Source organism: Varanus komodoensis, unplaced genomic scaffold (genome assembly GCF_004798865.1).
Source record: "Varanus komodoensis strain SLA01 unplaced genomic scaffold, ASM479886v1 scaffold27, whole genome shotgun sequence".
Lineage (NCBI taxonomy): Eukaryota > Metazoa > Chordata > Lepidosauria > Squamata > Varanidae > Varanus > Varanus komodoensis.
This window is the reverse complement of record NW_025335701.1, coordinates 61,306-74,144: the sequence shown is the minus strand read 5'-3', so window position 1 is coordinate 74,144 and position 12,839 is coordinate 61,306. Positions and strand designations below refer to the sequence as shown.

Here is a 12,839-nt window from a genome sequence, read left to right as displayed (position 1 = left end):
TTCCGCCCCTCTCGCCGCGATGCTTCCTTCCGCCTCCTGCGCGAAGCTCCGCAAGGGGGAGTCCGCAAGGCGTAGAGCTGGGCAAGCGCCTCCCTTCGTGCGTGTCATCGGCCATCATTTGGACGTGCATGCCGTCCGACAAAGCGCCGGAGTGGACCATTTCAAATAAGCAACCGCAATGAAGTGAATTCCTAGATAATTGTTAATTGTACTGATGTTTGGGAGGAGCAGGCCAAGGGAATATCCAGTTGGATACACGCACACCGCCAGCTGTCCTGTGGGAATGAAAAAGGGCTGAGGAAGAAAGGAGCAGACCGGGAGGACACCAAGGCGTGCTCCACCCGGACTGTCCGCCCCCACTAGACGAGAGGTGCAGCAGGGGCCACCGGTCCCGCTCAAAATCTGCTCTCCCCTCTCCCTCGCCCATCCCTTTCTTTGCGTGTCATCTTTTTACCGCGTGCAGGGTCTGCCTTATTTCACCGATTGTAAGCTGCTCCAAGAACGGGGTTTTTGTTTTGTTTTGTTTTTTGCTCGAGAAGGAGAAAAATATTTTAAGGGCACGATCCTATACGGTTAGACAGGGGAAAAGAGAGTTCTGCAACCCCCCATTTTCCCCAGCCAGCACGCATAGGATTGCGCCTTAACGTCCAAAACTGCCTTTAACGTTATCAGGTATGAATACCAGAACTGTCCTTCAATTTCTGGGCTGCATATATATCTCCATGACCGAACAAACTATATACAACAGGCTCAAAGCTGTTTTTCAGTGCCTTGCATAAATACAACTTCTTCAATTAATGCTTAAAAAAAAAACTCTAGATGCAATCTTATTTATTTATTTATTTATTAAAACATTTCTATGCCGCCCCTTGCCAAGGCCTCGGGGCGGCTTACAACATCAAATACAAAATACATTAAAACAATAACAATTAAAATATATACAGTAAAATAAAATAAGCCGCCCTGGCTGAATAAAATTCAATAATATTAACATTTAAAATGCTGTTTAAATAAAAAGGTCTTCGCCTGGCGTGGAAAAACAAATAACGACGGCGCCAGGCGGACCTCTCTGGGGAGCGCATTCCATAACTTAGGCGCCACCGCTGAGAAAGCCCTCCTCCGAGTAGCCACCCTCCTAATTTCCTTCAGTGAGGGCTCCCGGAGGAGGGCCTCTCCTGCTGATCCATTGCACTAAGTAGCCCTTATTTCAGAAAAACATGCATGGCTTAAACCAAAACATTGAAACTACATCATGAAACTTGCTCCCTTCTTAAGTTAGGGTACATGATGCACGCAGCTCTTGCCATGTATTATCCCGAGAAGCATCCATACGTTGTTGCAGCAAAAAGAAGCATTTTCTGGCACCTGGTAGACTTGCATTGATATGCCACAGCATTACAGCGCTCACACAACAGCTGCATAAAGTGTTGTCCTTGACTAGAAGATAGACATGAGTGTGTGTGGGGGGGGGGGGAGGCAGGGGTCAAAACAAACCACATAGTACATAGCTTTAAAATCCCCTTTCCCTCCCCCACAAAAAACACATCTGAAACAATTGTATAGAAACTTTCCTATAAGGATCACATACATCACCTTGAGAGGAAAAGGGTGATATAAATTAATAATGATGGAAACAATCCTATGCATGTTTATATTCACGAACATGCTTATGTTTGCCAGTCATAATATTGCTGCTCATTGCAGCACTAACTGGGGATTACATAATTGTCCAACAAGAAATCATTTCATTGGATCCAAATTTATGTTATTAGTATTATACTTCAAATATAACAAAAACAAAAGGGGAACGGCAACAGGAAAATAAAGCAGAAATAACGTAAAGGAGCAATCCTATGCATGTTAGAACAGAAAACAGTTCTAAATCTCTCAACATTCCCCAGCCAGGATGGCTGAACCCAAATTTCATAATCCTTAGGGTTATTCATGACTAACTTGCCTCACTGACTTCAATGTCTACTTCAAGCATTCACTAAGTGTGAATTCAACGCACTGCCTAGATGCAAGTCTATGCAGATAAAATCAGACTTCCTGGTGAGGTCTAATTCTGCAGTTTAGCCGAGAGCTGTCACAACAGGTCTTGCAAAAGGGTTTCCTGCCCCAGTACAGACATTTAGGAGTTGATTAACGAAGACGGGAGGGGGCATGTGTGGCGACTAGTATGCTGTTAGTAAACAATGTGATGAGCAGAGTCTTCAGCCTAGGCAACTTCAAAGAACTTCATCTGTAAACAGGAATGCCTCTTCTAAGCCAACACTTACCATCTGCATTGCACTTGTATTCACTTTAATGTTTAAATTATCCTTATTATAGCCAATAAACTGGGACACCTTTTTAATTAATCCAAAATATTTCTTAGCAATGAATCTGAGAAATTACTCCATTAGCCATTGCAGCCTAATTTAAGCCAGACTGATGCAGGTTACAGTGCTTGACCAGAGCACTGAAAACCCAAACTCTTGTCCCCACCCAGCCAGAAGGCACACTTGGGTGCCTTTTGAGCCTGTCACTGACTTTCAGCCTAACCTACCTCACTAGATTGTTGGGTGGACAAAATAGAACAGTGGAAGACTATGCCAGCCACCCTGGGTTCCTTGCAAGGGAGAAAAAACAGGCACTTCTTTGCCTTAAAAAGCCATGTTATCCAACTGTTGGGGGGACAGCACAAAACATGGGAAAACACCAAATGGGCAGTGGTTGGAGGAGAGCTGCCATTACCACCTGGAACGGGGCAGATTCAGGTCTTAGCCTCACAGGACCAAAAATAAAAAATGCAAAAACAAAACAAAAAATACAGAGTTGTGTGCTAATTCACATGTACTCTAAAGTCTGTGTGCATAAAGGACCTAGTCTCTTAGGGTCACTCTTATATTTAAAAAGGGATCTGTGAATGGAGGGAGGAGGGCATCTGATTTCAGAAAAAGACTTCAGGCAGAAAATTTCAAAGAGGGAACACACCCGTGGCAAAGAGCCCGCTCGCCCAGGGGAATCCGATGCAACAGAGATCCTTTAATTCCTAGACCTTTGTTCAACAAGTGCCCATTGCCAGCAGGGTGCTGAGGCAGAGGGCCTACCAGAAATTCAGGGCTCCAACCCTAGAGAGTCAGCCACCCATACAGCCTCTGGGAGACCCCTGAAGGCTGGACTGGGATCCCGAGAGGGCCGGGATTGACCCCTGCCCTGGGATGTTGCTCCCCCTCCACCTGAGGATGCCTGAGACGAGCCAGCAGAGCCATTTGCAACGCCGCCGGGCTAGGGAACTTGCATGTCGACCTCTTGCCCCACACAAACCCGCCTTGGGGTCCCTGAAGGAAAGGCGGACTAAATATTGTGACACGTGTCTAGCCCACCTTTCTCCGACAGCCTAAGTCAATCCATAGAAGAAACGGTTCTCGCAAACTACCCATTCGCTGCCAATTCTCCGCCCGTACCAGAAGCGGGGGGAAGCCGGCGCGCCCCACCTCCCGCATGGTGTCCTCACAACACCCCCGCAGGGTGGGCACCGCCTTGGCCCCCGCGCGCCGCCGCCCGGAGGCGCGAAGAGCAACGGGCGCCCTTCCGGCACCGCCCCCCCTCCCGCTCTCCCGCCCGGGCCGAGGCGCGCTCCCTGCCCGGGCGCGGCGCCTCGGAGGCCACCATGGTGGAGGTGAATCGCGCCTTCCTGCGCTCCGTGAAGGGCGCCTTGAAGATTGCCCGCATGGTAGGCGGCCAGGCGGAGGGAGGCCCGTGGGCGGCCGGGCTGCTTCGGGGCGGCTTCTCTCCCAACATGAATCGCGAGCGCTGTCCCGTGCCGCTTCAGCCCGGAAAAAGTGGGCTTGGGGGGGAACGCTGGGGGCCGTGGGGCTTTTCCCCGTCTAAATCTGCTTAGGATTGCCCCCTGAATCCGGGCTTCTCCATTTGCATCCTCCAGTTTTCAGCCCCACGCACTCACTTTTGAAGCAGGAGTGGGGGAGGTGCCTCTGAGCGCGTGCAGAGGGCATTTCTCGCTCCCTCACTGCCACCACTGGGGAGCCTCCGCGCAGCAAGGGAAGTCGGTAGCGCCTCTGCCCGTAAGGCTCCTCTCGTCATATTTCTGCGAGTTTTAAAGGTTGCATCCTGCGATGGGGCCGCACGGCACCCCCCAGATGGGTCCGCCAAGGACGACGACCGTCGCTCCCAAGAGACAAGAAGCAATGAACACGATCCCCAGCCTCCCCTGCCATCCAGCCGGGGATTTAGGAACAACAGATGTAAGAGGACTGGGGTGGAGGACTCCTACTAAAGCTCTGGCATCGCTTACTACTTTTTGTACACATTAAACCCAGCAAGCAGTCCTCTATATTCTACTGCTGTGAGTAACGGCAGCGTTTCTGCAAAAACAACTCCTGTGGGGCTTGCTCACTGGTAGCTGCTGCTGGGCCATGCTACTAGTCTGCTCCTGTGCCACTGTGGATACTTTAACTGTTTTCTTTCATTCCGCAGTTTATTTCTTTTCTCTTTAGAAAGGGGCATTTGCAGAGCCCTTTAATAATTTGCAAGGAAACAGCAAAAACCTTGAAAGCTATTCTCAGCAAAACTCTGCTACTTGCCTGTTTCCCCTAAAATATGACCTAACCAGAAAATAAGCCCTAGCATGATTTTTCAGGATGCTTGTAATATAAGCCCTACCCCCCAAAATAAGCCCCAGTTAAGATCGTCAGCCAGACAGACACGTTTAGTATGTCTGTTGCAAGACAATTTGAGGTTTGGAGAGTTATGAGAATGCTCCAGAAGAAGATGGAATGACTATTTGAATAAATGTAGATTGTTGTACATAAGACATCACCTGAAAATAAGCCCTAATGCGTCTTTTGGAGCAAAAATTAATATAAGACCCAGTCTTATTTTTGGGAAATACGGTTTTTCCTCTCTCATTTGCTTCTATTGAGTGTGTGCGAGCTCTTCTGGTGTTGCACTACAAACCTTCCCAGGTTAAAAGTTGCACATGCGGTCCAGTACTGTATGTAGGTACATGCTTGTGTACTGATTGAGAGATACCCATCCTTTCCATTATATTTTATTTATTTTACTTACTACATTTACTCCTGCTGCAAGATTTAACAGAAAACCATTTGAAATATTCCATCATTTTTTAAAATACTAACCTTTAGTTTTTCGTCTATGGAATTGACTGCCACAGTTTTTAATAAAGTCCCTGTTAGACTTCTCTGCTTGGGAATGTCACCTCAGCTATAAAACTGTTTTAAACCTTGCCACTGGAATAACCCTCTATCTATAGCAACGTGATTGCTATATAGTGTAGACATGGGATTGACACTGCCACTAAAGGCAAACTTGAGAATGAACAAAAAATGTTTATTAACAGAAATTGTTTAGGAGAATTAAATAAATAAATAAATAAATAAATAAATAAATTGTTACTCTTCAAATACTGTAATAAGATGCAATTTCTTAAAGGTTCTTAAATGTGATTGCTTACCATTCCAGAAAGGTGAGAAGGTCTTCCTCAGGTAAATAGTTCTCAATAGTTTTTACTTTAGATCAGATTTCCCTGAACTTCACCCTATCCAGTTCCTCACAAAACAGGGGTTTTATATACCATTCTTCATCTACTTCTGGTTCTGATTCTTCTGGCTGCTAAGAAGGTTCAGCTGGGGATACAAATATAATAGAAAATGAATTAATGAATACAAGATCCATCAAAACTCAAACAACTATATATTCCATTAGTCCCAAATAGAACATTGAATAAGCAAATAATACATTTTGAAAGTCTATGCTTTCAGTGGGAGTTTTAAGCTTTGTGTTTGATTCAGGTAGTTAATTTGGCAGAACAATTGTATTTTTAGGATGTCTGTATGATACTAAATATCTACTTTGTCATTTTTCTTGCAGGTTGCAGCTTTCATAGCTACCATTTGTTTTGGACTTACCAACATTCAGGAAGCATTTCTAACACTCACTATCATAGAACTTGTAGTTGATTCATTATTCTTCCTTTTGTATCTGCTGGATCTGCAGAAAGTGTTAACCTGGTTCTTTTGGCCCTTGATTGTAAGTATTAATTTGCATAAATCTATGTACACATTCTGAAGCCAATACAAAAGGCAGGTGTGGAGCTAGAACTTAGGGAATATAATAATTCTTGAAAAATAGGCTAGGTACAAATAGTTTTTGCTCTTTAATTCACAGTTCTGACTCTGATTTATATATGCAAACATTTTGCTTTGGCTGCAGTCCTAAATAACTTACCTAAGATGTTTTAAGTGTACACCTAAGGCCCTAAATTTTAGGGCCTAAATTTTTAGGGCCTAAAATGTTACAAATAGATATTTGTAACTGGTACAGTTGTCAAATGATATTGTCAGTGCGCCCAGCTGAGCCTGCCTTTACCACAATGTGTGAAATGGCCTTCACAGCTGCATGCATTCTTTATTATATTTCCGCTGTTCTGTACTAGGAAAACTCTGGCCCTGGGCTTTAAATTGCAATGGCCATTTCATATAAGGAAGTGATTGCTCAAGGCTACGGGCACAAAGTAGGGACAAATGTTTTAAGTCAAAATCTAAACTGGAATTGTTCTGTGTATTTTTTGCTAGTCAAGATTTGATCCTTTGTCTTTTTCTGTCTGATGGTGCAACATGCTTACTTGTAATATATTGTGTAACTGATGTTTCAGCCCTTCACTATTCTCTCAAATCCACATGGTTGAGAAGGTTTCATCTATTTACAAAAGAGAGTCTGTAGCTCAGGGACCAGGTTCATGTTTTACATGTAGTAAGTTTCAGGTTCAGTCCTCAGCATCTCTGGGTACGGCTGACTAAACTCCTTGTTGTGGTGTCTGTCACCCTGATGGACTTACTGGCAGCACTGCCCCCACAAGCTGAGACATGTAGTTGTAATCCACTCATCATTTTAAACTTAATAGCTCACTGTGGGGCATTGCAGAAAATTCAGTCCAGCAAGTGGTTTGAAGTCAGCTGCCACTAGCTAAAACAAAGAACAGACAGATGGGAACAGTCCAGACTGGGAGCGCGTCCAGGCAGATATTCTGTCTTTTCCTACTTCAACAGATGTTCTGCAATAAGAAGAAGACAAGGGTTGCAAAAACATGGGATGGTTAAAAATGGTAGCCATTCCCATTTGGACCCCTCAGCATTCTGTGAGTGAAACAGGCTGGCCAAACAGTTGGGATGCAGGCCAGTTCTATGCATGCTTAGACAGAAAAAAAGCCGTACAATTCCCAACATTTCCCTTCAGTGCTGGGAAATGACAGCTTTTTTCTGTCTAGATGTGCATAGAATTGCATCTTTAAAGCTTTATCTAGAAACAGCACAGATGGGCTGACACCATTCCTGAAGAACCAAACTAGATCAGGATTTGCCCCATTTTGTTTGATGTTTTGAACTAATTTTCAGCCCCGTTCAGTGTTTAGAAGAGCAAGGGCATGTTACTGAGTGACTGAATGGATGTGCATCAGTCCCTCCATCTTACTCCTCCCTAGCTTCAAGATGCCAGGGCAGCAGCATTACAGGGAGCCATTAAAATAGCAAGATCACAGATCTACCATGTCACATCTACTTTGAGAATTTGTTGGCTCTTTTCCGTCACTATTTTAAAAAATGTTTCCTTATTGAAATTGGTCCCTTTCCATTTTATTTGCAATGGAATTATGTTGAAAAGCTCTCAAATTACAACAGTCAGAGGATGCATTCATATTTATCTCCACTTTTCCAAGGTAACTTATTCTCAATCTTAAAAGCATTTTCTGTGTGTTAACCTTACTTATTTCAAGGTTGTAAGGACATCTGCCATGCTGAAAATGGGAAGTCCAAGGCTAAGGCTGCCTAGCAAGTATATGAAAGAGGCAAGATTCAAACCAGCATCTCCATGATTCATATTACAGTCTCTTAGCTGTGCTTCACCAGTCTTCACTTGAAAACTGATCTGGGCTCCACAGAAACTATCATAATTACATGCTGATATTCATACCAAGGCCTTTCAAACCAAGAACCTGGTGTTCTGCAAATCTGATAGAACTACCATTCCTATCATCCCCAGGCAGCATGGCCAAAGAATGAGAGTGCATACAGCAGGGTGATGGGCATGTTGGCTGGAAATGATGGAAGCTGTAGTCTGACATATCTGAGGGCACCAGACTGGAAGAGGCAGAATACATCCTTTCTGCCCCATGCTAAGAAAGCTAAATCCATTATGTATTCTAGGAAATAATGTTGGGTACTCCAGCTAATAAGTCTCTGCTAATCAAGTTGTCCTGAATGTCAGAACTGCATCATCATTATCATCATTAAATTTATTTCTTAGTCACATAATAAACCAGGCTCTGTACCACATATAGCAAAATGTTAACAATGAAAATGCACTGTTTGCAAGCCTTTAATCCTAGTATTATTTCACATGTTCATCAGCTGGGATATGTTTGGAGAGTAAAGGTGAAATCTTAAGCAGTTTGGGCATTACTGGTGGAAAGCCACTTGGTGGCACTGTTGCCTGGATTTAAATTATACATCTTTTGCTTTAGTATAAGAAAGGGCTCAAATGATTAAAGTAAACTTGTTTCACCATAGAAGCTTGTCTGCTGCTCAGTATAGGATTAATCACAGTCCCAACAAGCATGTAAAATTTTCTTAGCAATGGTTTATTACTTTGTAATAAAATTTACATTTTGGCTCAATAAAAGAATGGTCAAAATGAATAAATGTACAGAAAAAAGAGAATAGATAAATACAATGGATGGGAAGGTAGCATTAAGGGAAAAGGCAGGGGAGTCCAGTCATGCAACTCATAAATAATTCTTGGGCCTCTTTCACTGTGCATAGGTTTTGTGCAGACTATGTCATACATACTAACGACAAATTTAGTTCTCCACGTGCTGATCCTTATATAGCCAAAACAGCATCATCCGCACTCAAGAACAAAGTGTCAACAGGTTTGTAGGGAAAGCTCCCAACACTTGCATAACATAAGTTAGAGGGGGAAACTCCTGAGAGAAACAGTCCCAACAGCCTAGCCGGGATTGAGCATGCTCGGTGAGCATGGAATGCTGAGAGGGTGGAGGCGAGGAAAGCCCTGGAGGAGGACCCAGGGCAGGCACACTGAGCAGAACAATGAAACATGGTCCACTGTGCCATGTTTCATTGCTGTTCCCATTGCAATTACTTCTCAACTGAAAGGCTACAGCTACTAAAGAGGTGCAGGTCTCCTATCCCACACTCATTCTAGGATGGGAATTGGATCATTTTGAGCAGAGGTGTACCATTGGACTCAGTGAGGCAACCATCTCAGGCAGTTGATTCAGGTAGGTATTAGTTACATTACTATGTTCATTTATGTGTATGTCTATAGCAGAGAGTGGGAACGGGGGGGGGGGGTTCTGCCTCAGGTGCCAAAGTAACTTAGTTACCCTGGAGTGGGCTTGGGGGCAGGTGCCAGGTACTACTCTGTTGCCAGTAGCAATATGGCATCAGCCAGCACTGGCTGACATGTAAGCGCATTGTTGCATTTTGCAGGATGCCTTCAATTCTCTGGTGGCAGCTCTTTTCCTCTTCATTGTGGGCCTGTACGCAGTAATAAAGAAGATCCTAATTGAATCTTTAGTTGGAGGAGTAAGTAACACACCACTTTAAGAAATAAAAATACACATAAAAATACACCTGTCAAAGACGTCTGTCTGAGTGGACCACACTGCTCAGGGTCAGAGTAGGTTTTGCCCTTACTGCAACTGTGCCCCAAGACAGTGCATTACCTTCCTCCATTGTAAGCCATTCATTTACATGGAAGAATGTAAACCATTTATTTCAGGCCATCGGCGGTTTGAAGGCTAAACCTACTAACAGACTCTGATGATGACTGCAGTAACTTAAGTAAGGTGTTTCCCATGTACTTTGTTCCATAAAGTTGAGTGCAAGTCAGTATGTCCTTTTCAATTTCAATATTCCCAGCTTGCTAAATTTTGGCTAGTAAACTATGTTTGGATCTCAACCACTGGTAGGAGCTTTGCACCTGATACAAATAGTTGGTGTGAGGCTCCATCCAGATTGGGATCTCAGCTAGTGAGATTTCCATTTTACCTAGGTGGCTCACAATATTCTGCCTGTTTAAACGGGAAAAAGCTCTAAAATTCCCAGCATTCCCCAGCTGAAGAACATTGGGAGCTGATTTTTTTAGGACAAAAATATACTACATGCATAGAATTGTGTCTTCAGAGTAGCTTATCAAGATGTCCTTGGTATTATTATTCAGGTGAAGTCCAAGGAAGTGTTTGCCAAGTAAAAGGAGAGAAATTACTTTATTGAATGTGAAATGCAAGCAATTTCTTATTTATCACAAATTCACAAACAGAACTAAGTAACTGAGCTGTGTCACTTCCTGTAAACCAATGATTTTATAATATTCCATATGTTTTTTTCTGGAATCTGAACTGATTTTTTTTCCATTTGCAGGTATTTTGTCTGATTCTGTGTGCTCTCTGCGTAACAGATGCAACTCTTATTATGTTGAAGGTTAATTTTAATAGAGGTGCCCCAAGGACAGTTTCTCAGAGATAGAATGTCCAACAAATAACATTATAATCTGTTTGGAAAACCTAGTCAACAATAGGCTGTTGGTGTCACTTTTTTCTTGTATTTTCTACACACTAAGAGCCAAGCCAGCCAGTCAAGCACTTAAAAAACTTACTGATCTTAAACAAAATGCTAAGCAAATGCTTAATTCTTCTATCAAAATCAGCATTATAAAAAAGTGTTTAATTTCAGCTGGATTGTGCCCTTATATTAAAATATGCATCAACAAATGTAAATTTGTTCTTATACACTTGTTTTCTAAAATTCCTTTTTACCAGTATGAAAAATCTGTAACAAAAAATGATCCAATGTACTTTATGAAAGTTCCAACCAGCATTACATTTCAAATGATTATCAAGTGATACTTGCTGAACTTGTTTTTGTTAAATCTTAATGTTTTGAATTAAAAGAATTGCATGTAATGCTATTCAGTTGTAAGTATGTATTGTAGAACAGACAGGAATACATGCATTACTAGCCCAGCTCAAAGGGGTGCAAAGAAGCACTTTCTCACATGCTTGGTGTGAGATAAGAGTTTGCCTTTCTTCATATCCCACTCAAGAACATCTACAGAAGGCAGAGAAAGTGACGTATAAAAGTGTCTATATTTTCATTGGAATGAGCCAGTGCCCTTTGGTCATGCTTCAGCTTGCTGGTTCACACCTCTGTTTACTCAAGCCAATCTCCAGCCTGAGAAAGAACTATTAAGATTATGATGATACTACATGTATACCCACAACCCCCCCCCCGTTACATTTTATCCTTACAACAACGAAGTTATGAGGTGGGTCAGACTGGAAGTCAGTGCACAGTGCAAAGTCACCCAGTGAGCAGGGTCCAAACGGACCAGCACACGCAGAGATGCTGCTGGTTCCTTTGCAGTGCTCAGTGTTTCAGCTCTTCAGGCTAGGTCTGTCTCTGATACAATGCAAAAACTTGGGATGGCTTGGTCTTGAATAAGCAGCTAAGAGCATGATCCTATGCATGTTTAGACTGGAATTATGGGCTACAGTTAATACTGGCTGGGGTACACAGGGATGTAGTCTGCTTTTTCTGTCTAAACATGCTTAGGATTGCTTTTTCTGTCTAAACATGAACCCTGCCCTGGGTGGCAATAAAAACTGCTAAAACGTTTTTCTACTGAAGAAAAAATGTCTCCCTGGTACCTTGACCTGGCTACATACACATCATATATATAGATACAAATCAACACAACACACACACACACACACACATCAACACAAGTACCTGTGCTTTCCAGCTCCCTTGGGCAGCTGTGGGGATTGTGATGATGAGTGCTATGCCTGGCCTTTAAATAAAGTATCTGCATATACAGCCATCAGCACCCACACACTCAAGAGGGAAGCGTCTTGTGTGGGGCATCCAAAGCTGTCAGTGCAAAAGAACTCTGCACTAGCCTAGGAGAGCTATAAGAAAAGGTAGTCTCCAAAACCTGCCCTGATTATTCAATTAATTGGGAGGGCAGAAGAGGGTGTGCAAGCAAATGCACGGAGGTGGCTGAAACTCTGGACAAGCAGCATTTCATACTATGATATTTCCTGTATGCATTCATTCTATTGCTATCCCACTGTTTCCTGCAAGGAGCACGCACCTCGTCTCCATTTTATCCTCATGACAACCCTGTGAGGTAGGGCTGACAGTGACTGTCCTCAGGTGAAAGTCGCCGAGCAAACGTTATGGCTGGGTGGGGGCCCGAGCCTCGACCTGGCCTGCTGGAATCCCAACATCTGGGGACCAAGCCGGGACGCCCTTCGCTTCCATCCCCTGCCGGTGGTGTATGGCACCCCCTCGCTTTACCAGAGCAGCTCCCGAAGCGGACGGAAACGCCCACACCTGGCCGGCTGACACGGATGCGCACCTTGCGGACCCAGCGCGGCCTCGAGGGCCGTTAGGACGAGCGCTGCCCTTCAGCGCCGAGCCCCGTTGCCGTGCGGGGCTTGCGCAAGGAGGCGCCTCGGAGCAGGCGCGCTTCCCCCACCTCCCCGGCGGCGGGAGGAGGTCGGGGCTGGGTGGGACCCGACGTGGCAGCGGGCTCGGCTCGGCTCGCTCGGCTCGGGGCGAGGGGCGCGGCGGGGGCGGGGGCAGAGCCTGCCCGGCCGCCTCCCTCCCGCGCGTCTGCTGCTGCGCCCCCCGCCTCGCCGCTGCAGCACTTCCGCTTCTCCGCCCGCGAGCTCGGCAGCTGCGCACCGCCTCCCTGCAGACCAGCGGGGCGCCCACGGAGCCCGCCGCCGCCGCCGC

At 44.7% G+C, this 12,839-nt stretch overlaps 1 protein-coding gene across 2 annotated transcripts; it reads left to right on the top strand.

The window, feature by feature from the left end:
- The first annotated feature begins 3,634 nt into the window (after positions 1 to 3,634).
- Positions 3,635 to 11,007, top strand: CKLF (chemokine like factor). 2 transcript variants are annotated; one of them, XM_044434323.1, is made up of 5 exons: positions 3,635 to 3,718; positions 3,929 to 4,247; positions 5,893 to 6,051; positions 9,528 to 9,623; positions 10,461 to 11,007. In XM_044434323.1, exons 2-5 carry the CDS (start codon positions 4,119 to 4,121, stop codon positions 10,563 to 10,565), a joined length of 489 nt encoding a protein of 162 aa, XP_044290258.1. In that variant the 5' UTR covers positions 3,635 to 3,718; positions 3,929 to 4,118; the 3' UTR covers positions 10,566 to 11,007. The 2 variants fall into 2 exon arrangements, with proteins under 2 accessions (XP_044290258.1, XP_044290259.1); XM_044434324.1 differs by lacking the exon at positions 3,929 to 4,247 and having other exon boundaries at positions 3,637 to 3,718.
- Positions 11,008 to 12,839: the final 1,832 nt, after the last annotated feature.